The sequence below is a fragment of the Coregonus clupeaformis genome, unplaced genomic scaffold, assembly GCF_020615455.1.
Source record: "Coregonus clupeaformis isolate EN_2021a unplaced genomic scaffold, ASM2061545v1 scaf0847, whole genome shotgun sequence".
Lineage (NCBI taxonomy): Eukaryota > Metazoa > Chordata > Actinopteri > Salmoniformes > Salmonidae > Coregonus > Coregonus clupeaformis.
The window spans coordinates 92,083-117,309 of record NW_025534302.1 but is presented as its reverse complement, the minus strand read 5'-3'; the positions used below and the strand labels follow the sequence as shown (position 1 = coordinate 117,309).

General features: G+C 45.7%; 1 protein-coding gene across 1 annotated transcript; it reads left to right on the top strand.

Annotated features, from left to right (window-relative positions):
• The first annotated feature begins 6,603 nt into the window (after positions 1 to 6,603).
• Positions 6,604 to 16,696, top strand: LOC121566348 (zinc finger protein 771-like). The gene is made up of 2 exons (XM_045216900.1): positions 6,604 to 7,073; positions 16,398 to 16,696. Exons 1-2 carry the CDS (start codon positions 6,845 to 6,847, stop codon positions 16,694 to 16,696), a joined length of 528 nt encoding a protein of 175 aa, XP_045072835.1. The 5' UTR covers positions 6,604 to 6,844.
• Positions 16,697 to 25,227: the final 8,531 nt, after the last annotated feature.

The window sequence follows — 25,227 nt, the reverse complement described above, 5'->3', positions numbered from 1 at the left end:
CGTTGTGACAGGACTGCCCCAATACCGGTCTCGGACGCGTCTACCTCAACCTGGAATGGTAAAGAGGGATCCGGATGCGCCAGCACCGGGAGCCGAGGTGAACAGGTTCTTAAGTTTGACAAATGCCCTGTCCGCCTCAGCCGACCACTGCAAACGAACCGGACCCCCTTTAGCAGGGGACGTAATGGGAGCTGCAACCTGTCCAAAACCCCGAATAAACCTCCGGTAGTAATTAGCAAAACCCAAAAACTGCTGCACCTCTTTTACAGTGGTTGGAGTTTGCCAATTACGCACGGCCGATACCCGGTCTACCTCTATCTCCACACCAGACGCGGACAACCGATAACCCAAAAAGGAGACGGACTCCCTGGAAGAACAGGCATTTCTCTGCCTTGACATACAAGTCATGCTCCAACAGTCTTCTCAACACTCGGCGCACCTGGGCTACATGCTCGGCTCGAGTAGCAGAGTACACTAGGATGTCAGTCGATGTAAACTACTACCCCCTGCCCATGCATGTCCCGGAAAATCTCGTCAACAAAGGATTGGAAGACTGACGGAGCATTCATTAACCCGTATGGCATGACGAGATACTCGTAATGACCCGAGGTGGTGCTAAATGCTGTCTTCCATTCATCCCCCTCCCTAATGCGCACCAGATTGTAAGCGCTCCTGAGATCCAACTTTGTGAAGAACCGCGTCCCGTAATGATTCCGTCATCGTCGCAATCAGTGGAAGTGGGTAGCTGTATTTAACTGTGATCTGATTGAGACTACGATAATCAATACACGGGCGCAATCCCCCCGTCCTTCTTCTTCACAAAGAAGAAACTCTGAGGAGACTGGGGAAGTAGAGGACCATATGTATCCCTGTGCCAAGGACTCGGCTATGTATGTCTCCATAGCCGCTGTCTCCTCTTGAGACAGGGGATACACATGACTCCGTGGAAGAGCCGCTCCTGTTTGGAGATTTATCGCACAGTCCCCCTGTCTATGAGGAGGTAGCCGTGTTGCCCTCGATTTGCTAAACACGAGTGCTAAATCCTCATACTCGGGGGAATGCGCAGTGCGGGCACTTGGTTCGGACTCTCTACCGAGGTCGCCCCTACGGAAACACCTAGACATCTCCCTACACACTGAGCAGACCACTCCATAAGAGCCCTCTGTTGCCACGCTATGGTAGGATCCTGGGTGCTTAACCAGGGAAGGCCCAACACCACGGGGTACGCAGGAGAGTCAATCAGATAAAACTGAATGATCTCCTCATGACCCCCCTGCGTCGTCATCGTCAGTGGTGCTGTGACCTCCCTGATCAGGCCCGACCCCAACGGCCGGCTGTCTAATACGTGGACAGGAAATGGATCGTCTACCGGCCGAAGGGGAATCCCTAACCTACTACAAAATGCCCGATCAATAAAGTTCCCAGCTGCGCCTGAATCTACTAGCGCCTTATGCTGGGAATGAGGTGCCACCTGTGGAAACCTCACAGGAATACTCATGTGACCAACAGAGAGCTCTGGGGTGAGTGGGCGCCTACTCACCTGAAATGACTCCCCAGTGCGTGGCCTGTTGTCACCTCTCCCAGGAGACCCTCCCCAGCACCTGGCCGCAGTGTGTCCTCCACGACCGCAGGTGGTGCAGGGATGGCCCCCTCGGGTTCCCTCTCCTCCTCTCTCTAGCGCCAGCACCCCCCAGCTCCATGGGAATCGGCTCGGGGTGCTGGAGGGTGGACTGGACGACCCCCATTCGGGGACGTCCGCGGGTAGCCAGCAGGGTATCCAGACCGGATGGAAATGTCCACCAACTGGTCAAACGATAAGTTGGTGTCCCTGCAGGCCAGCTCCCGACGAACGTCCTCTCGTAGACTACACCGGTACTGGTCGATGAGGGCCCTCTCATTCCACCCTGCATCCGCCGCTAGTGTCCGGAACTCCAGTGCGAACTCCTGTGCGCTCCTCTTCTCCTGTCGGAGGTGGAATAGACGCTCTCCCGCCGCTTTCCCCTCAGGGGGATAATCGAAGACAGCCCTGAAGCGGCGGGAGAACTCCGCGTAGGTGATGGTTGCGGCGTCTATTCCCCTCCATTCGGCGTTGGCCCATTCCAACGCCTTGCCGGAGAGACAGGAGATGAGGGCGGAGACGCTCTCATATCCCGAGGGCGCCGGGTGTATGGTGGCAAGGTAAAGTTCTACCTGCAGGAGGAATCCCTGACACCCGGCTGCAGAACCGTCATATGCCCTCGGGAGTGAGAGCCGAATGCCACTGGGTTCCGGTGCTGAGAGAGGAGGACTGGCCGTTGGTGATGCGATGTTGTAAGGGTCCTTGGCCACCTCAGGGTTCACCAATCGGCGCAGAGTGTTGGACACCTCGTCCATGGCGGTCCCGAGTTGCCAGATCATGGCGTCCTGGAAGTTGATCCGGTCCAGCAGGGATTCGGGTGCCGCCGCGGTTACTGCTGACTCCATGATGGTGTGTTGTTCTGTCACTATTCCGTCGTGGATGTGGTGGAGGAGTCAAGCGCAGGAAACAGAGGTTTAGTCCAACAAGACTTTTAATAGTCTCAAAAACAAGAGAACAAAACCCCGACCTCGAAAACACGAAGTAGCGAGGGAGAATTACGCACACGCGTAAAACACTAAACATGAAAAATGACACGGAAAACAAACACGTATCATAGACACAGTGGCAACAGAATAACAACACACAAATACCCTAGATCCCAACATGGAACTTATAAGACACGTAATCAACTCCCAAACAGACACAGGTGTGACAGACAGACAAAAGCAATCAAACACAGAAACATAGAGCGGTGGCAGCTAGTACTCCGGGGACGGCGAACGCCGAAGCCTGCCCGAACCAGGAGGAGGAGCAGCCTCGGCCGAAACCGTGACAGCAAGGGTCTTTACTTCAACATTATTGTATTTTTATGTATTTCTAATACCCTTTGACTTTTTCTGGTAGATGGTTTCTAAGACCCGTTTTCCATCTGTTTGACCAGAAATCAAAGCCATTACTTTTTAAGATGGAATATGGTTGACAAATCTATCTATGCCTTCATTTCCCAAAGATATAGACTCTTAGCTTTCATTTGACACCCAATTTGACATGCTCCTATGAACTTCACATGTTGGTGCTCATGGGTCCTTTCACATGGAAATGACCTGGGACACATGGTAAGCTTTAACTTTATGCTACACACGCATGGATAAGTTTTAAGGCATCATGCTGTGAAATAAAGTAAAGAAAGTGTTTGATCCTATTAGGAATGTTTCTGAGGTGTAGGAATGCTTTTGACAGACTGGTTTCGTCTGGACAAACAAAAAAACTCAAAACCTCAAACTAACTATAAATTGTAGAAATTAATATACAAATATTGAAAGCATTTAATGAGAAAAAATTGGCAAACACCTTTTCACCTGCAAACACACGAGACCAACTCAAGTTTGAATTCAGTCATGGCCGCTGCATTTCTTAATGAGCAAGATTGAAAACAAGGCCAAATCACTAAGTTCAGCCCTCTTTAAACTGTGTATTTTATTTTGATTATAGATTTTTATTGATTGAATACAAGATATTTCAAAATGTAAATTATTAAAAGGATGAATAGAATGTGCATTTCTAAATTCTAACCTTGAAAACCTCTTGAATGTAGTTGTATTGTTTAATTGAGTTAATTTGTGTACTAGTCATCAAGCTAGAGGTGAAATGTGATGAAGTTGTTCTGAAAACATCATTGATAAGTTGTTGACATTAAAAACATTCACTACCTCATGAATGTTTCCATCAGTATCATTTCACCATGTCAACAACAACGTGTGCTGATTTGTAAAAAAATATATTTGATTAATGGAATACATTTTTATCTGAATAGAATGTGGAACGCCGTTAGTGGACGTTCATTATATACTTAATAAATAAATATTATGTATTGTTACACCATGTAGTAGCAGTATAGACCTAGTCTGTTCATTATATACATCTACACTATGTATTGTTACACCATGTAGGAGCAGAAGGCTGCTTTTAGACGTTTTTTTCACTAATTGGTCTTTTGACTAATCAGATCTTTTATTTTATTTTTTTTATTTTTATTTCACCTTTATTTAACCAGGTAAACCAGTTGAGAACAAGTTCTCATTTACAACTGCGACCTGGCCAAGATAAAGCAAAGCAGTGCGATAAAAACAACAATACAGAGTTACATATGGGGCAAAACAAACAAAGTCAAAAAATACAACAGAAATACATATAATATACAGTGTGTGCAAATTTAGCAAGTTATGGAGGTAAGGCAATAAAATAGGCTATAGTGCAAAAAAAAATTACAATTAGTATTAACACTGGACTGATAGATGTGCAAGAGATGATGTGCAAATAGAGATACTGGGGTACAAATGAGCAAAATAAATAACAATATAGGAATGAGGTAGTTGGGCGGGCTAATTTCAGATGGGCTGTGTACAGGTGCAGTGATCGGTAAGGTGCTCTGACAACTGATGCTTAAAGTTAGTGAGGGAGATAAGTGTCTCCAGCTTCAGAGATTTTTGCAATTTGTTCCAGTCATTTGCAGCAGAGAACTGGAAGGAATTGCGGCCAAAGGAGGTGTTGGCTTTGGGGATGACCAGTGAGATATACCCGCTGGAGCTGCAGACTACGAGTGGGTGTTGCTATGGTGACCAATGAGCTAAGATAAGGCGGGATTTGCCTAGCAGTGATTTATAGATGGCCTGGAGCCAGTGGGTTTGGCGACGAATATGTAGTGAGGACCAGCCAACAAGAGCGTACAGGTCACAGTGGTGGGTAGTATATGGGGCTTTGGAGACAAAACGGATGGCACTGTGATAGACTACATCCAATTTGCTGAGTAGAGTGTTGGAGGCAATTTTGTAAATGACATCGCCGAAGTCAAGGATCGGTAGGATAGTCAGTTTTACGAGGGCATGTTTGGCAGCATGAGTGAAGGAGGCTTTGTTGCGAAATAGGAAACCGATTCTAGACTTAACTTTGGATTGGAGATTCTTAATGTGAGTCTGGAAGGAGAGTTTACAGTCTAACCAGACACCTAGATATTTGTAGTTGTCCACATACTCTAGGTCAGACCCTTCGAGAGTAGTGATTCTAGTCGGGTGGGTGGGTGCAAGCAGCGTTCGGTTGAAGAGCATGCATTTAGTTTTACTAGTGTTTAAGAGCAGTTGGAGGCTACTGAAGGAGTGTTGTATGGAATTGAAGCTCGTTTGGAGGTTTGTTAACACAGTGTCCAATGAAGGGCCAGATGTATACAAAATGGTGTCGTCTGCGTAGAGGTGGATCTGAGAGTCACCAGCAGCAAGAGCGGGCGTCATTGATATACACAGAGAAAAGAGTCGGCCCAAGAATTGAACCCTGTGGCACCCCCATAGAGACTGTCATAGGTCCAGACAACAAGCCCTCCGATTTGACACATTGAACTCTATCTGAGAAGTAGTTGGTGAACCAGGCGAGGCAGTCATTTGAGAAACCAAGGCTATTTAGTCTGCCAATAAGTATGCGGTGGTTGACAGAGTCGAAGCCTTGGCCAGGTCAATGAAAACGGCTGCACAGTACTGTCTATTATCGATCGCGGTTATAATATCGTTTAGGACCTTGAGCGTGGCTGAAGTGCACCCATGACAAGCTCGGAAACCGGATTGCATAGCGGAGAAGGTACGGTGGGATTCGAAATGGTCGGTGATCTGTTTGTTGACTTGGCTTTCAAAAACTTTTGAAAGGCAGGGCAGGATGGATATGGGTCTGTAACAGTTTGGATCTAGAGTGTCACCCCCTTTGAAAAGGGGGATGACCGCGGCAGCTTTCCAATCTCTGGGGATATCAGACGTTACAAAAGAGAGGTTGAATAGGCTAGTAATAGGGGTTGCGACAATTTCAGCGGCTAGTTTAAGAAAGAAAGGGTCCAGATTGTCTAGCCCAGATGATTTGTAGGGGTCCAGATTTTGCAGCTCTTTTAGAACATCAGCTGTCTGGATTTGTGTGAAGGAGAAGCGGGGGGGGCATGGGCAAGTTGCAGCGGAGGGTGCAGAGCTGGTGGCCGGGGTAGAGGTAGCCAGGTGGAAAGCATGGCCAGCCGTACCAAAATGCTTGTTGAAATTCTCGATTATTGTAGATTTATCGGTGGTGATAGTGTTTCCTAGCCTCAGTGCAGTGGGCAGCTGGGAGGAAGTGCTCTTATTTTCCATGGACTTTACAGTGTCCCAAAACTTTTTGGAGTTAGTGCTACAGGATGCAAATTTCTGTTTGAAAAAGTTAGCCTTTGCTTTCCTAACTGCTTGTGTATATTGGTTCCTAACTTCCCTGAAAAGTTGCATAACAGTTGCACAACAGATCTGATTTGAAAAGATCTGTTGTGATTGGTCAAAAGACCAATTAGTGGAAAAATTTGCAGAATTGGGCTGTCTGTGTAAACGAAAATGAAATAAATGACAAATAAACGTTTTCCTGAAAAGAAAATATATATTTCCTTAAACAGCATTACCCACTCCAGTCAGCAGATGGCGATATGAGTTTTACAGGCGATGCTGCCAGAGTGTGACGTGACGTATAAGCTAGTGGACGGGACACTTCTTCTACAACAACAGCGAATCAGCCACCTAGGTAGCTTGCTAGCCAACATAGCCGAAACATTTGAGCTTTTTTAGACGTTTTCGGTGTATATTAAGCACTGTGTTTTAAACACACGTCTGTCATATCTACTAGTTACCCATTTCCCCCTCCCTTCATATTTACGTTGTCAGTCAGCTGACTGGTTAAATTAGCACTAGGCTATTCGCTTATGCTAACTATCTAGCTAGCTTAATAACATCCAGGACCATGAGCTCACTAAACTACTCCCCCCCTGCTAAAAAAGAAGAGGAGGTCTGCTGGACTGAGAAACAGGGTCTGTGGCTTAATGTTGTCGTGAAAGAAGAGGAGGAAGAGGAGGATGTCACAGTGAAAGGCGATGAAGAAGCTTTCAGAGTGAAAGAGGAGGATGAGGAAGAGATTACTGTCACATTGAAAGAGGAGGACGAGGATGAGACTGGAGATCTGATTAACACCAGTGAGTACTATCTTAAAAACAGGAGCACAAACTGCCAGTTGTTGAACTGATGTGTGGTTTCAAAGTGAATTCGAACAACAACAAAATGGCCGCCATGACACTCGTTTTGGTAAACAGCTAAAGGTTGTGTGCTGTAGACACCGGTATGTAACCACTATCAAATTCCATAAAATATCTATGAATACAAGGACTGACCATCCACAAGATAAAAATAATAGTTTTAAGCAGGTTTTCAAACTATACAGTGTTTGTTTACAAAAAATCATTAAACAAGATATCAGCCAAATCGACGTGTAAATTACAACACACATTTCAGTTTTCAATAACATGGCTGAATGGAATTTCTACTAAGGAGACTCAGTGCATCCAATGGCAATGTCCACAATAGGTATAGAGCCCCACAGTGGAGGTGTCATAATACCCATAAAACCTAGCGGTCAAACACGGAAATGGTTCCAATCGTTTTTCCACCATACATTTTTCCCATGGGGAATTTTAGAAACAGAAACACTTCAAATAAGGGCTGTGTGTTGTGTAGGCTTACCCTGGCGTGACGTTTTGATAACCGTGTAAATGTATCTTGGACAAGGTGACTTTTATCAATATATTCAGCTCTATTTACTCTCAGATTCGAAAATACTAATTGACATCATGCAAGACTACAAATCCCTGCAAGCTTCTGCACGTCCATTTACGAAGAAAGTTTGCAGTCAGAGTGCAGTATAACTGCAGTATGCTGAAAATACTGCATCCGAAAGGCGTTTTTTTTAATGCAGTAATTTTTGCAGTGTAACTGCAGGTACATTACAGTATAACTGCACTTTTACTGCAGTTTCAAAATTGCAATATTTTTTTGTGAGGGTCGTCTCTTGCTGGCACCTTTGCTAACAGGTATTGTGTCAATTTAAAACTTGCACGTGACAGTTCACAGAATTGTCAATTTAAAGACATTTAGGCAGTTTATTCGTTACTAAATCTAGCTAACATTACCTAGTTAATCCAGAGATTTTTACTTTTGTCTCAATTCGGCAGTCTCCTTCAGATCATCGTGTAATTTGTAGTTCTTAATGATAGCCACATTAGCAGCTAATTACCATTTCATTTTGGGGTTGTAAATACTAGCGAATATATTGATAAAAGCCACCTTGTTCTACAGCAGTTACACCTCCCACATCGACTAGACTAGGGGTGCGTTCAGTTCGCTTTAACGTTTGTTACATTTACATTTACATTTTAGTCATTTAGCAGACGCTCTTATCCAGAGCGACTTACAGTTAGTGAATGTATACATGTTTTTCTTTCTTTTTTTTCCTTTTTTTTTATACTGCCCCCCCCATGTGGGAAACGAACCCACATCCCTGCCGGCCAAACCATCCCCTACCTTGGATGACGCTGGACCAATTGTGCGCCGCCCATGGGTTACGTTGGGGAACGGTTTGTTCTGAACGACACGTTTCCCCAAAACGTTCTTGTATGTTCTTGAGCAGACTTTGATGTATGTTTGGTGGGTGTGCCGGGGTGTGGCTTGAAGCAATTAGCGGATTTGATTATGCTGATCCACAGGGCACCGGACAAAGGCCAGTCATTTTTTACTTTAGTTTATTTTGTAAATATCTTAACTCTTTCTTGAACTGCGTTGTTGGGTAAGGGCTTGTAAGTAAGTATTTCACGTAAGGTCTACACCTGTTGTATTCGGCACGTGACAAATCAAATGTGATTTGATATGGGCTTTTTAGGGGAGCTCTGATGCCTCCCTATGCGAAGTAGTACCCACTTTGTCAAAGGCGGGGACGCAAAATATTAATCTTGTCCATTCCCAGCGTGCCTCTCCAGTGTGCTGTTGGAGAGACGCATCGCTGCTGCGCTCCACCAACGTTCCGTCATGTAGCAGATACAGGATATGGTAAAAAGAGTATGTGGCCTTTTCTGTAGCCTCCAGGCTGAAGATGACAATGTAATGAGATGGAAACCTTTTTACGTCATTCAGGTTTCTCCGATCAAATAGGCGCCCAATCAAATATGTGCTGACATGTTAACAAACAACATATCCTAAAAACAGTACAGGTCAAAGTAAAATGGACAATATGGAATGGACAATCACAACTGTTGTTGTCCAGGAGTTTCACCCCATTGTCATGATCAGTGGTTTCAAGTTGGCATCCATACATTTTTGACAAGCTGATTATAGCAAAAACAAAAAATACTCCTGCATTCCCGCTGTGTAAACACATTGCAAATAGGCTCAGGATAACTCCTTCTGATAAAGTTGGGTAGCTGATATTCAGAGCTTAAATAGCCAAATTGATTAGTCACAGGAATCAGGACTAGTAAAGCCAATGGTGTGGCCTGTTTTACAAACGTTTGGCCTACCACATAGATGGGCATTCCTAAAATGACACCGCTCCGGCCCCCGAGGACTGGAGTTGCCCATCCCTGCTGTAGGCCTCAGTAAGCACGGACTGACGCTGACACCTTTTGGACATCTTTTTTTGGTGCAGTCCGGACCAGCCTTGATTTCCACAGACGTTGTTTTTTGGTCCGGTCCGGACCAAGTCTGAACCAATCATAGACGTCCATGTTTGGTTCAGATTTTGTCTGGTCTGGACTAGCCTTGATTTGGCCCAAACATAGACGGCTATTAATAACATATTTTCAACTTTTATTCAGAACCCAAAATGAGCCTTATTTTAACATCCGAAAAATAAGTATTTTCAGAATTCGAAAAATATATATTTCAGAACCAAAAATGAACCTGATTTCAGACACTCTTATCCAGAGTGACTTACGTGAGCAATTAGGGTTAAGTGCCTTGCTCAAGGGCACATCGACAGATTTTTCACCTAGTCGGCTCGGGGATTAGACCTTTCGGTTACTGGCACAACGCTCTTAACCACTAAGCTACCAGTGACCTTTCGGTTACTGACCCGGTACTAGATGGGTGTACCTGATAAACTGGCCAGTGAGTTTATATGGCTCTGGCCCTAGCTAGGTGCATGAGTTGTAATGAAAGAAAACTAGCACAACCTTTACATTATTTAAATTAAAACGTTTAGAATATCAGCTCATGCCCTGAATTGACATGTAATGACTGAGTCTGATTTACACCATACAACATCACCAATCCCTCTTCCTGTTTATACCTGCCTGGGAGGGAATGAAGAGGGGTGGTGGAACAAACATGAGGATAGGACAGTGAACCATACTGTCTCCAATTTTATCTTTGTTCAATTTCTCACATCTTCTATGTTCGTATTCTTGTCACACCCTTTTCAAAGACGGGACCCAATGTTTCCTTCCTGTTTCAGGAGGATGCAAGGTAAGACTAATTAGGACTCATTTCTATTGTTTTGTTGTTCTGTTACACATCTTTCAGGAGATCCGAGAAGCCATGTGGTATTCCAAACAGGCCAAGGACTGGGTAGAGGAGAGTGTCTGAAGAGAAGACATTTAAGCAATAATGCCTGAGAACCAGGGAATTATCATTCTGAGGCCCGAGACGAAGCCAAGGGCCGGGATACAGCCCTTGGAGGGAGTTGTGACACGATAATTCCCTGGTTCAAGGTCATTATTGCTTTTATAAATCGGTAGCATAAAAAATATTATTTTAACGGGTACATTTTGTTTTTGCATTCTGAAGTTGCAACCCAAACGGGCTAGTCGTTAGTTATTTTCTCATGTTTTGACCCAGTCGTTAATTAGAATAATTATATTCATTTGACGTTGCTATGCTAAGCAAATCATTGGCATGTCGCTAGCTAGCAAGAGATTCAATGATGATGATGAGACGAGTCTGAGCTAACCAAGCTAGTTGGTGATGATGAGACGGGTCTGAGCTAACCAAGCTAGTTGGTGATGATGAGACGAGTCTGAGCTAACCAAGCTAGTTGGTGATGATGATGAGACGAGTCTGAGCTAACCAAGCTAGTTGGTGATGATGAGACGAGTCTGAGCTAACCAAGCTAGTTGGTGATGATGATGAGACGAGTCTGAGCTAACCAAGCTAGTTGGTGATGATGAGACGGGTCTGAGCTAACCAAGCTAGTTGGTGATGATGAGACGAGTCTGAGCTAACCAAGCTAGTTGGTGATGTTAATAGTGACGTTTCCATTGATGGCACACGAGTGGAAGAACTGTCCATGGTCCTGGCGCTGGTCCATGGTCCCGGCGCTGGTTGGTGACAGCCAGTGCTTGTCTCTTCTTTGCTGGCACGGGAGAGTTTGCATTTGTAAAATGATATATTGTTGCACAGGTCGTAGAGGCAGACGTATGTTTATACAACCCCCAACTGTTGCAAACCAAATAGTAGCATGGAAAAATTGTGTAGATGCTTTTTTCCTGAGGGAGATGAAGTTTATGTGACAGTGGAATTATGAGATTAACACATCATGGTATTTTGCAGGAGTTGTTGTTCCACAACTCCCGCATATCGACCAATCAGCATCCAAGATCCAAACAACATGTTTTATAATCCACTTTAGAACCCGATTGGTCCAGCAAGCTGTCATTCAACTTTAGAACCCCATTGGTCCAGCAGGCTGTCTAGAACCCGATTGGTCCAGCGGCCTGTCAAGTGGCGGGAAGATAAACAGATCATATACAAAGACCCAGACTTCAAAGTTGACCCACCAGACCTACCTCCCAACATCACCCCAGTGGACACCAGACCTACCTCCCAACATCACCCCGGTGGACACCAGAACTACCTCCCAACATCACCCCTGGTGGACACCAGACCTACCTCCCAACATCACCCCAGTGGACACCAGACCTACCTCCCAACATCACCCCAGTGGACACCAGACCTACCTCCCAACATCACCCCAGTGGACACCAGACCTACCTCACAACATCGCCCCGGTGGACACCAGACCTACCTCCCAACATCATCCCAGTGGACACCAGACCTACCTCCCAACATCACCCTGGTGGACACCAGACCTACCTCCCAACATCACCCTGGTGGACACCAGACCTACCTCCCAACATCACCCCGGTGGACACCAGATCTACCTCCCAACATCACCCCCGGTGGACACCAGACCTACCTCCCAACATCGCCCCGGTGGACACCAGACCTACCTCCCAACATCGCCCCGGTGGACACCAGACCTACCTCCCAACATCACCCCAGTGGACACCAGACCTACCTCCCAACATCACCCTGGTGGACACCAGACCTACCTCCCAACATCGCCCCGGTGGACACCAGAACTACCTCCCAACATGTTGGTCCATTTAGCAGACGCTCTTATCTAGAGTGACTAACAGGAGCAGTTTGACCTTGCTCCTTCTATATACTTAATAAATTTATATTCAATAACAAATAAACCAAAATATCTATTGTGACGTCACGAGAGGCTACACAGCTTTCAGCGGGATTGCTCAAGTAGTGCAAGGAGACAAGGTTCAAACAAAACAAGGATTTTATTATAGGTCTTGGGAAATTAACGAAAATATAACAAAATTCTGTTCTCTTGTGGCTCTTTAAGGGTTAACCGTTCAGGGATGTCTCTTCCACATCCAGAATCATAATTCTCACTCGCTCAGATAACTTTTCCCCAGCCTTACTGTAGTCCACGTTGCAGCTAGTGGCCAACCCAGCAAAAAGTCCTTCCAAATGTCTCTCACGTATTTCCACAGGTGCATATATCCAAAGGTGAGTATTTCCCAAAGGTAAGTATCTCCAAATCCTTATATTCCTCATGGAAGTGGACGTGCAGCACTCTTGTCCTCCAGAGAGCCCAGGTTGGAGACTGTGTCTCTTCCTTCCCAAACCTTCAGCTCATCAGCTCCTCATTTGTTTCAGCTGCGTGGGAAGATTGGCCATAGAGGGGTGGAGTTCCCGACCATACCAGCAGATGGAGCCATAGCTGTCTGGGTTTGCAGCCACCTCAGGGGGATGTAACGTCCCTCCAGGACCCAGCCTCTCGTGACATCACACATCCCCCTCCTCGGGACCGACGTCCTCGTCGGGTAAAGGCAGCGAAGAAGGCATCACGCCGGGAGAGGGCGTCCGCATTGCCGTGGTGCTTGCCAGCCTGCTCTCTCTTCAACTCCTCCACCTCTAGGACCAGGGACTCAGCCTCCTGTTGTCTCTCCTTGAGTTTCTTACTGAACGCATCAGCCTTGGTTTTAGCAGAGTTTAGCTTCTGTTGAGCAGCTTTCAGTTCCTTCTCTCTCTCTGCCTCCGCATTCTTCATCTTGTTCTCCAACACCTTGTACTTCTCCTCTGCCTTCTTCTGGACCTCCTTACTGCTGCAGGGTCTCCTCACACTCCTCGATGGTCCTGCGCAGCCTCTCCAGCTCCTCCTGTTGCTTATGGAAGGAGCTCTGTTGGAGTTTAGCCTGGAGGATATCTAACTCTTCTGTCTTCATGTCTAACTGTTGCTTTAACAAACGATACCTCTCAGCGGTCCCCTTCAGACCAGACAGTTCTTTGTCCAGATTCTGTAGCTCCGTCTCTGTGTCGGTCTGGGCACCTGCCATCCCTATCAGAGCCCGGGCGGGAGTGAGTAATTGGGAGGATTGCACCGGGGCCTTCCCAGGATGAGTCTTGCCTCTCCGTTTCCGAGGTACTCGGGTTATCCTCTCCTGAGACTCTCTCCAGAGTGGGTAAAAGGCTGGGCAGTCTCGTCCAATTAGGACAGGGACGGGAGGGAATCAACCACCCCCGCCGTCGTGTGTATGGTTCCCCGTGTGCTGGTCATTGTAAGTTCAGTAATGGGGTATTCTCTGGTGTCCCCATGGACACAGGAAACTGGGAGGACTTTCCCGGGGTCAGACACGTTGGGCCCACCAAATCCTTACGCACCAGGGTGGCCCGGCTACCAGAATCCAGTAAGGCCTCCACATCATGGTGATTCACAGTTACCGGGCAGGTGGGGGGGTCGATCTGGGCCGCCATCTACGACTCCCAAGAGCGAGGCAAAACGGTGTGTGGGTGCTGAGTTGGAGGACTCCGCAGTGGGCATAGGTTCATCGGCTGGTTTCCCACACTGCCAGGAGATATGTCCCATCTCCCCACACCGGTAACACTGTCGAGTTTCCCCCCTCCTGGTGTACTCTTCTTGGACCCGCCTGGTTTCTGGCTCCCCCTGGAGCCGGGATAAGTCCTGGCGTGGCTGGGTTCGAGACCTTGGGGTCCTTTGGACGGGTTCTTCCCATTTGTGGTGGGGCCGCCCTCCTGGGGTCTTTTCGGAAGCATTCAGCATCTCCGCTGTGGCCTGGTACTTTTCCACAGCTTCCACGGTCAGATCAGCCGTGGTCAAGGCCTGTTGACTGATGAACCGTTTTGCCTCATAAGGCAGGGCGCGTAGGTAACGATCCACCACAACGGCCTCCACCACCGCCGCTGCTGTATTCCTCTCGCGGATCCAGCCATTTCCTTGCGATTCGGACAAGTTCATGCATCTGCGCCCGAGGAGGTTGGTCTGGTTGGAAGGTCCAGCTGTGAAAGCGCTGGGCCATACCAAACTTTGTGAGTCCATATCTGCTGAGGATCTCAGACTTCAGGGCATCATAGTCAGTAACCTGGTCAGGGCCCAGGTCCCGGACAGCATTCAGCGATTCCCCGGTTAGAAAGGGGGCTAACAGACCAACCCACTGTTGCTTGGGCCAGGCTTCCCTAGTGGCCGTGGCCTCAAATGCATGCAGGTATGCCTCAATGTCATCGGTAGCTCCCATCTTAGATATAAAGTCACTTGCCTTTATTGGGCGGGTATTTTGGACAACCCTCTGTCTCTGCAACTGCAATTCCTCTGCCTTCAGAAGGTTGGCTTTCTTTTGCTCCTCCAAGAGAGCCACGTTTGCTTGCATCTGGGCTTGCTGGCCAGCAACAAGGGCTTTCAATATGTCCTCCATTTCAGTCGGCGGGAGCCTACGGCCAACTTGGAAAACTGGGTGATCAAACCTTCGGTATCCTCCTCTCGACATGCACTATTAACGCTTGAGCGTGCCCGTATTCTCCACCATCTGTGACGTCACGAGAGGCTACACAGCTTTCAGCGGGATTGCTCAAGTAGTGCAAGGAGACAAGGTTCAAACAAAACAAGGATTTTATTATAGGTCTTGGGAAATTAACGAAAATATAACAAAAATTCTGTTCTCTTGTGGCTCTTTAAGGGTTAACCGTTCAGGGATGTCTCTTCCACATCCAGAATCATAATTCTCACTCGCTCAGATAACTTTTCCCCAGCCTTACTGTAGTCCACGTTGCAGCTAGTGGCCAACCCAGCAAAAAGTCCTTCCAAATGTCTCTCACGTATTTCCACAGGTGCATATATCCAAAGGTGAGTATTTCCCAAAGGTAAGTATCTCCAAATCCTTATATTCCTCATGGAAGTGGACGTGCAGCACTCTTGTCCTCCAGAGAGCCCAGGTTGGAGACTGTGTCTCTTCCCTTCCCAAACCTTCAGCTCATCAGCTCCTCATTTGTTTCAGCTGCGTGGGAAGATTGGCCATAGAGGGGTGGAGTTCCCGACCATACCAGCAGATGGAGCCATAGCTGTCTGGGTTTGCAGCCACCTCAGGGGGATGTAACGTCCCTCCAGGACCCAGCCTCTCGTGACATCACACTATATATATATATATATATATATTACTTTTTTTTGTGTTTTGTTTTTTTGTTTAATGAGATCCTCAAGCACAAAGGCAGAATAAACAGTATTGGACAATAGTTATATGTCTGAGGTTTAAAGCCGAACGCACTGGTTATCCGTTCTATTGGCATAGTTTCTAGCCAAATCAAATGTTATTGGTCACATGTGCCGAATACAACAGGTGTAGACTTTACAGTGAAATGCTTCCTGACGAGCACTTAACCAACAATGCAGAGTTAAAAAGTAAGACAGATATTTGCTAAAAAATAGTAACACAAAAACAGTAATGAGGCTATACACAAGGAGTAGCAGTACTGAGTCAATGTGCGGGGGTACCAGGTAGTAACGAGGCTATACACAAGGAGTAGCAGTACTGAGTCAATGTGCGGGGGTACCAGGTAGTAACGAGGCTATACACAAGGAGTAGCAGTACTGAGTCAATGTGCGGGGGTACCAGGTAGTAACGAGGCTATACACAAGGAGTAGCAGTACTGAGTCAATGTGCGGGGGTACCTGGTAGTAATGAGGCTATACACAAGGAGTAGCAGTACTGAGTCAATGTGCGGGGGTACCAGGTAGTAACAAGGCTATATACAAGGGGTAGCGGAACCGGGTCAATGTGCGTAGGGGTAAAAGTGACTAAGCAATCAGGACCTTGTAGAGTCCATGATTATGTGGAGGTTTCATTTAGGTCTGTTTAACCAAATACTCTGTTTGTATTTGGCAGGAGAGAGACCAGACTCTCACTCTGACAGCGGGAAGAGTCCTTCAGGGGAATCCGACCCAGAGACGCCCAAACCAGCGAGACGACACGACACCTCCCATTGTGGAAAGAGTTTTAAGCGGTTATGGACGCTGAAAGAGCATGGGAGAACACACACACGAGAGAAGCTTCATCACTGTTCCGACTGTGGAAAGAGTTTCACCCAGTTAGGGCAGCTGAGAACTCATGAGAGGGCACACACAGGAGAGAAGCCTTACCACTGTTCCCATTGTGAAAAGAGTTTTCCCCGATGGGGAGCCTGAAAAAGCATGAGTGGATACACACACGTGAAAAGCCCTACCAGTGCTCCTTGTGTGAAAAGAGTTTTACCCAGTTAGGAAACCTGAACCAACATGAGAGGACACACACAGAAGGGGATAAGACATACCGCTGCTCCCAGTGTGAAATGAGTTTTACCCGGTTAAGGTATCTGAATAAGCATGAAAGAATACATACACAGGAGGAGAAGACATACCACTGCTCTCAATGTGGAAAGACATTTTCTCAGTCAGAGGACCTGAAATCACATGAGAGAATAGAGGCGCTGTGTTCTGACTTAAGTTTTTGACTTATGTCCTCTGTAGCTCAGCTGGTAGAGCACGGCGCTTGTAACGCTGGGGTAGTGGGTTCAATCCCGGGACCACCCATACACAAAAATGTATGCACGCATGACTGTAAGTCGCTTTGGATAAAAGCGTCTGCTAAATGGCATATTATTATTATTATTATTATTATTATTATTATTATATTGAGAATGTGTTTTGTGTATGCCACACAAAACCAAATTGTATGAAAGCTTTCAAAAACAAAATTGGCCTACTTCTTTATTTTTTATCTCGAGACATGATCATATATAAAATCTGATTTTAACATTTTGTTTTGATTAGGAACTTTGATTGATTAGATAGTATCAACCCTTAGATATTCATTTTATGATTTGGATCTTTCAAAATGTAAATTATTAAATAGATTATTGGAATTTGCATTTCTTTGTTTTAACCTTAATCTCTTGAATTTAGTTGTGTTTCATTGCATACATTTTTGTACTATTCATCAAGCTAAACGTGCATGGAAATGTGATGACGTTGTTCTGATAGCATTGATAAGATGTTGACATGAAAAATATTCACTACCTTGTGAATATTCATGAATCTTCCCATCATTATTATTCCACCATGTCAGAGAACACAGCTGCTGATTTGTCAAAATAATTTGATTAATGCAAAAATATTTTGTCTGAAAAAAATAAAATGTGGAAAACCAATAGTTAATTATATACATCTACATGATGTATTGTTGCACCATGTAGGAGCAGTATAGAGCTAGTCTGTTCATTATATACATCTACATGATGTATTGTTACACCATGTAGGAGCAGTATAGACCTAGTCTGTTCATTATATACATCTACATGATGTATTGTTACACCATGTAGGAGCAGTATAGACCTAGCTGCTTATTGTCATATCTGTTTGTTTGACTGATTTCCTAAATTCTGATGTGCAGTGGTATAGTATGTTTTAAATTCTCACTTATTAAAAATCTGCACTGATCAAGACATGCTTCTCTTTGTAGGATTCAATATCATATTATGATGTATGATGAATCAATTACAAATATACCTTTTGTCTGGAAATAAAATGAACGTTTCTCTCAACTGCGTTTTACCTTCTCCAGTCAACAGATGGCGGCGTATATCTGCCACTGTGTTTTTAAACAAACTTCTGTCATTTAGATAGTTGTCCAGTTTAATTTTACGTTGTTAGTCAGCCAGCTGGCTTGGCTAGTCTCTAACTAGTGAAAGAGGAGGAGGATGTTACTGTAAAAGAATTGGAGGAGAAAGAGGAGGATGCAGATTTTTGGAGTGAAGGAGGAGAGAGACTCTCACATTAGAGGAGGAGGAAGAAGACAGGAGATCTGATTAACACCACTGAGTTCAACTCGGGATAACCTGTCAGATCAAAGTGTGACAATGGCAACGAATCCTTCAGGACTAACCTATTCTGGGGCAGGCTAACTCAGGGCTTACTCCACTTACCCAGAATGAAATGTCCCGGGAAGAGATCATTGCAGAGCGGTCAGCATTTTTAATCCTGTGGATGGCAGCGGGCATTCAGACAGAAGACTTTAGGATTCTTATATTTTTTGTTGTCCCGCAGATTATTTGGAAACGGTCGTCTTTCTTCTTTGTATATGTTATCCTAGGCCTATCGTATTAAAGCACATATAGTGGGGGAAAAAAGTATTTAGTCAGCCACCAATTGTGCAAGTTCTCCCACTTAAAAAGATGAGAGAGGCCTGTAATTTTCATCATAGGTACACGTCAACTATGACAGACAAAATGAGGGGAAAAAATCTAGAAAATCACATTGTAGGATTTTTAATGAATTTTATTTGCAAATTATGGTGGAAAATAAGTATTTGGTCAATAACAAAAGTTACTCAATACTTTGTTATATACCCTTTGTTGGCAATGACACAGGTCAAACGTTTTCTGTAAGTCTTCACAAGGTTTTCACACACTGTTGCTGGTATTTTGTCCCATTACTCCATGCAGATCTCCTCTAGAGCAGTGATGTTTTGGGGCTGTCGCTGGGCAACACAGACTTTCAACTCCCTCCAAAGATTTTATATGGGGTTGAGATCTGGAGACTGGCTAGGCCACTCCAGGACAACTTGAAATGCCTTCTTCACGAAGCCACTCCTTCGTTGCCCGGGCGGTGTGTTTGGGATCATTGTCATGCTGAAAGACCCAGCCACGTTTCATCTTCAATGCCCCTTGCTGATGGAAGGAGGTTTTCACTCAAAATCTCACGATACATGGCCCCATTCATTCTTTTCTTTACACGGATCAGTCGTCCTGGTCCCTTTGCAGAAAAACAGCCCCAAAGCATGATGTTTCCACCCCCATGCTTCACAGTAGGTATGGTGTTCTTTGGATGCAACTCAGCATTCTTTGTCCTCCAAACACGACAAGTTGAGTCTTTACCAAAAAGTTATATTTTGGTTTCATCTGACCATATGACATTCTCCCAATCCTCTTCTGGATCATCCAAATGCACTCTAGCAATCTTCAGACGGGCCTGGACATGTACTGGCTTAAGCAGGGAGACACGTCTGGCACTGCAGGATTTGAGTCCCCTGGCGGGGCGTAGTGTGTTACTGATGGTGGCTTTGTTACTTTGGTCCCAGCTCTCTGCAGGTCATTCACTAGGTCCCCCGTGTGGTTCTGGGATTTTTGCACACCGTTCTTGTGGATCATTTTGACCCACGGGGGTGAGATCTTCGCGTGGAGCCCCAGATTGAGGGAGATTATCAGTGGTCTTGTATGTCTTCCATTTCCTAATAATTGCGTCCCACAGTTGATTTCTTCAAACCAAGCTGCTTACCTATTGCAGATTCAGTCTTCCCAGCCTGGTGCAGGTCTACAATTTTGTTTCTGGTGTCCTTTGACAGCTCTTTGGTCTTGGCCATGGTGGAGTTTGAGTGTGACTGTTTGAGGTTGTGGACAGGTGTCTTTTATACTGATAACAAGTTCAAACAGGTGCCATTTACAGGTAACGAGTGGAGGACAGAGGAGCCTCTTAAAGAAGAAGTTACAGGTCTGTGAGAGCCAGAACTCTTGCTTGTTTGCAGGTGACCAAATACTTATTTTCCACCATAATTTGCAAATAAATTCATCAAAAATCCTACAATGTGATTTTCTGGATTTATTTTTCTCAATTTGTCTGTCATAGTTGATGTGTACCTATGATGAAAATTACAGGCCTCTCTCATCTTTTTAAGTGGGAGAACTTGCACAATTGGTGGCTGACTAAATACTTTTTTTCCCCACTGTATTGTTGGTGGCATTATTCACTCTCAGAATTCAACTTCAGTAGCCTACCGCTCCTAGCTTTGCATGCAAGTTCAAGTTCACCTAGTATACAGTGCATTCAGAAAGTGAAGGTCCCACAGTTGGCAGTGAATGTCAGAGCAAAAACCAAGCCATGGGGTCAAAGGAATTGTCAGTAGAACTGCCGGTACAGGATTGTGTCGAGGCACAGATCTGGGGAAGGGTACCAAAAAATAAATAAATGCAGCATTGAAGGTCCCCAAGAACACAGTGGCCTCCATCATTCTAAAATGGAAGAAGTTTGGAACCACCAAGACTCTTCTTAGAGCTGGCTGCCCGGCCAAACTGAGCAATCGGGGGAGAAGGGCCTTGGTCAAGGAGGTGACCAAGAACCCGATGGTCACTCTGACAGAGCTCCAGAATTCCTCTGTAGAGATGTGAGAACCTTCCAGAAGGACAACCATCTCTGCAGCACTCCACCAATCAGGCCTTTATGGTAAAGTGGCCAGACGGAAGCCACTCCTCAGTAAAAGGCACATGACAGCCCACTTGGAGTTTGCCAAAAGGCAACAAAAGACTCTCAGACCATGAGAAACAAGATTCTTTAAATCTAACCACATGTACATATTACCTCAATTACTCTGTACCGGTACCCCCTGTATATAGCCTCTCTACGGTTATTTTATTTTACTGCGGCTCTTTCATTATTTACTATTTTTTACTTATCTTTTTTAATTCACACTTTTCTTAACTGCATTGTTGGTTAAGGGCTTGTAAGTAAGCATTTCACTGTAAGGTCTACACCTGTTGTATTCGGCGCATGTGGCAAATACATTTTGATTTGATTTGATGAAACCAAGATTTAATTATTTGGCCTGAAGGCCAAGCTTCACGTCTGGAGAAAACCTGGCACCATCCCTACGGTGAAGCATGGTGGTGGCAGCATCATGCTGTGGGGATGTTGTTCAATGGCAGGGACTGAGAGACTAGTCAGGATCTAGGGAATGATGAACGGAGCAAAGTACAGCGAGATCCTTGATGAAAACCTGCGCCAGAGCGCTCAGGACCTCAGACTGGGGCGAAGGTTCACCTTCCAACAGGACAATGACCATAAGCACACAGCCAAGACAACACAGGAGTGTGTCGTGATGACGATTATGACTAGTCTTGAGGGACAAAGAAGAACTGTTTATCTTAAGTTTGAATGTAGCCGTTTGGAGGGTGACGCCCAGGGGGAGACTGGTGATTGGCCAGAAGAGGGAGCCACCCATCTTTTTGCATTGTTTATAAGTAAGGGGCTAGACAAAGAGAGGCAGAACGGCCATTGCAATCTGGGACGCCGTTCTCCAGACACCGCGGGTCTGTAACTTATGCTGTAACCTTGTGATATTAATAAAAGCCTCTAATCATTGAGCAGCCTAAGCGGACTCTTTGTTGACAGCAATAATTGCCACCATTCACCTGATACGACAAGTGGCTTCGGGACAAGTCTCTGAATGTCCTTGAGTGGCCCAGCCAGAGCCCGGACTTGAACCCAATCGAACATCTCTGGAGAGACCTGAAAATAGCTGTTCAGCAACTCTCCCCATCCAACCTGACAGAGCTTGAGAGGATCTGCAGAGAAGAATGGGAGAAACTCCCCAAATACAGGTTGGCCAAGCTTGTAGTGTCATACCCAAGAAGACTTGAGGCTGTAATTGCTGCCAAAGGTGCTTCAACAAAGTAAACGTGTAAACATGATTTCATTTTTTTTTTTATAACTTTGTAAAATGTTCTAAAAATCTGTTTTTGCTAAAATATTAATCACCCATTTTTTTGTTTCTGCCTGCAAATCGTCCTCCTAAAAGGTAGGCTATATCCTGACGTACCTCAAGAGGAAGTGCAAGCGTGCGCTGTCGTCATTCTGACTGCTTCGTGTTCAGTAGGCATACATGCGAGATCAATTGCGCGTGTAGTCTCAATTAAATAGAGTGCACGTGGCAGTTATCTTTCCAAGGAAATGTACTTCCTAAATAAAATTAGGCTATAATTTACTACATTGCCTAGAAATAAATATTGATCACCCATATTTTTCTCCATCTGAAAATCGTCCCAATCCTAAACGTAGGCTATAAAAATAGCTCAAGAGAAAGTTCAAGTCTCTCCAACTCTGCTCTCTTCAAACTATTTATAGTAATACTGATGGCGTAATATAATGGGCCACATGAGAATCTCTGGTAATTTAACCTTTCTTAGGTTATTTTTGCGCATTTTGATATTGCCTACAGGGCGCAGAATTGCTGGCAAGTGAGCTGCGTCTCATACGCATAAAATAGCTGAGGGCGATGCCACCCCTATTTCGACATAATTCCTCTCCTATAGTGGAAATCGTCCTTTAGGTTCCACTTCCGAAGAATGATGCCGGCTGCTAATACATATTCACGAATTGGGGGTGGGGCCGTTGTGTGTGATTTCCACGTGACAGCTGTCAGTTTGGCAAGCTAGCACGCTAACCTTGTCTAGCAAACTAATGTTCTCTGTCGTTGCTACACCTTATTCAAAAGATTAGCCAGCTAGGCTATGGCTGCGTCTGGAGCTGGATTTGTCATAAGCATGTAGGGAAAACTTCGCCACAGATGGATAGGGAAAACCAGATGGATAGGAGAAAACAGATGGATAGGGGAAACCAGATGGACAGGGGAAACCAGATGGATAGGGAAAACCAGATGGATGGGGGAAACCAGATGGATAGGAGAAACCAGATGGACAGGGGAAACCAGATGGACAGGGAAACCAGATGGACAGGGGAAACCAGATGGATAGGGGAAACCAGATGGATAGGGAAAACCAGATGGATGGGGGAAACCAGATGGACAGGGGAAACCAGATGGACAGGGGAAACCAGATGGACAGGGGAAACCAGATGGATAGGGGAAACCAGATGGATAGGGGAAACCAGATGGATAGGAGAAACCAGATGGATAGGGGAAACCAGATGGATAGGGGGAACCAGATGGATAGGGGGAACCAGATGGACAGGGGAAACCAGATGGATAGGAGAAACCAGATGGACAGGGGAAACCAGATGGACAGGGGAACCAGATGGATAGGGGAAACCAGATGGACAGGGGAAACCAGATGGATAGGAGAAACCAGATGGACAGGGGAAACCAGATGGACAGGGGAAACCAGATGGACAGGGGAAACCAGATGGATAGGGGAAACCAGATGGATAGGGGAAACCAGATGGACAGGGGAAACCAGATGGACAGGGGAAACCAGATGGATAGGGGGAACCAGATGGATAGGGGGAACCAGGTGGACAGGGGAAACCAGATGGATAGGGAAACCAGATGGATAGGGGAAACCAGATGGACAGGGGAAACCAGATGGATAGGGGGAACCAGATGGATAGGGGGAACAAGGTGGACAGTGGGAAACCAGATGGATAGGCGAAACCAGATGGATAGGGGAAACCAGATGGATAGGGGAAACCAGTATCTTTGACTTTGACAATTATTGTTGTCTCCAAAGTTTTGGCATTTTCCATAAACATTTCAAGGCTCAAATCCGCCTTAGAAATAGATAGGAATATGAAGCTCCGGTAATATGGATAGGCTAACTATTGAACGGTTTGGGAACATGGATAGGCTAACTATTGAACGGTTTGGTAATGTGGATAGGCTAACTATTGAACGGTTTGGTAATGTGGATAGGCTAACTATTGAACGGTTTGGTAACATGGATAGGCTAACTATTGAACGGTTTGATAACATGGATAGGCTAACTATTGAACGGTTTGGTCATATGGATAGGCTAACTATTGAACGGTTTGGTAATGTGGATAGGCTAACTATTGAACGGTTTGGTAATGTGGATAGGCTAACTATTAAACGGTTTGGTAATGTGGATAGGCTAACTATTGAACGGTTTGGACTAGAGACACATTTTTCCACATTGTGATGGACACGGCACAACCTTTGGTAGGCTCATGATGCCATGATTCTCACAGCTTGGGGAAATGATAGGCTACAATGCCTTTGCTCATGATACACTACAAGACCAAAAGTATGTGGACACCTGCTCATCAAACATCTAATTTCAAAATCATTGCCATTAATATGGAGTTGATCCCCCCTTTGCTGCTATAACAACCTCCACTCTTCTGGGAAGGCTTTCCACTAGATGTTGGAACATTGCTGCGGGGACTTGCTTCCATTCAGCCACAAGAGCATTAGTGAGGTCGGGCACTGATGTTGGGCGATTAGGCCTGGCTCGCAGTCGCCGTTCTAATTCATCCCAAAGGTGTTCGATGGGGTTGAGGTCAGGGCTCTGTGCTGGCCAGTCAAGTTCTTCCACACCGATCTCGACAAACCATTTCTGTATGGACCTCGCTTTGTGCACGGGGGCATTGTCATGTTGAAACAGGAAAGGGCCTTCCCCAAACTGTTGCCAAAAAGTTGGAAGCACAGAATCGTCTAGAATGTAATTGTATGCTGTAGCATTAAGATTTCCCTTCACTGTAACTAAGGGGCCTAGCCCGAACCATGAAAAACAGCCCCAGACCATTATTCCTCCTCCACCAAACTTTACAGTTGGCACTATGCATTCGGGTAGGTAGTGTTCTCCTGGCATCCGCCAAACCCAGATTTGTCCGTAGGACTGCCAGATGGTGAAGCGTGATTCATCACTCCAGAGAACTCGTTTCGACTGCTTCAGAGTCCAATGGTGGTGACTTTACACCACTCCAGCCGACGCTTAGCGCATGGTGACCCGTTTCATGAAGCCCCCGGTTTGGAACTCGGTATTGAGTGTTGTAACCGAGGACAGACTATTTTTACGCGCTGCGCGCGCTTCAGCACTCGGCGGTCCCGTTCTGTGAGCTTGTGTGACCTACCACTTTTTCGGCTGAGCCATTGCGCCTAGACGTTTCCACTTCACAATAACAGCACTTACAGTTGACCGGGGCAGCTCTAGCAG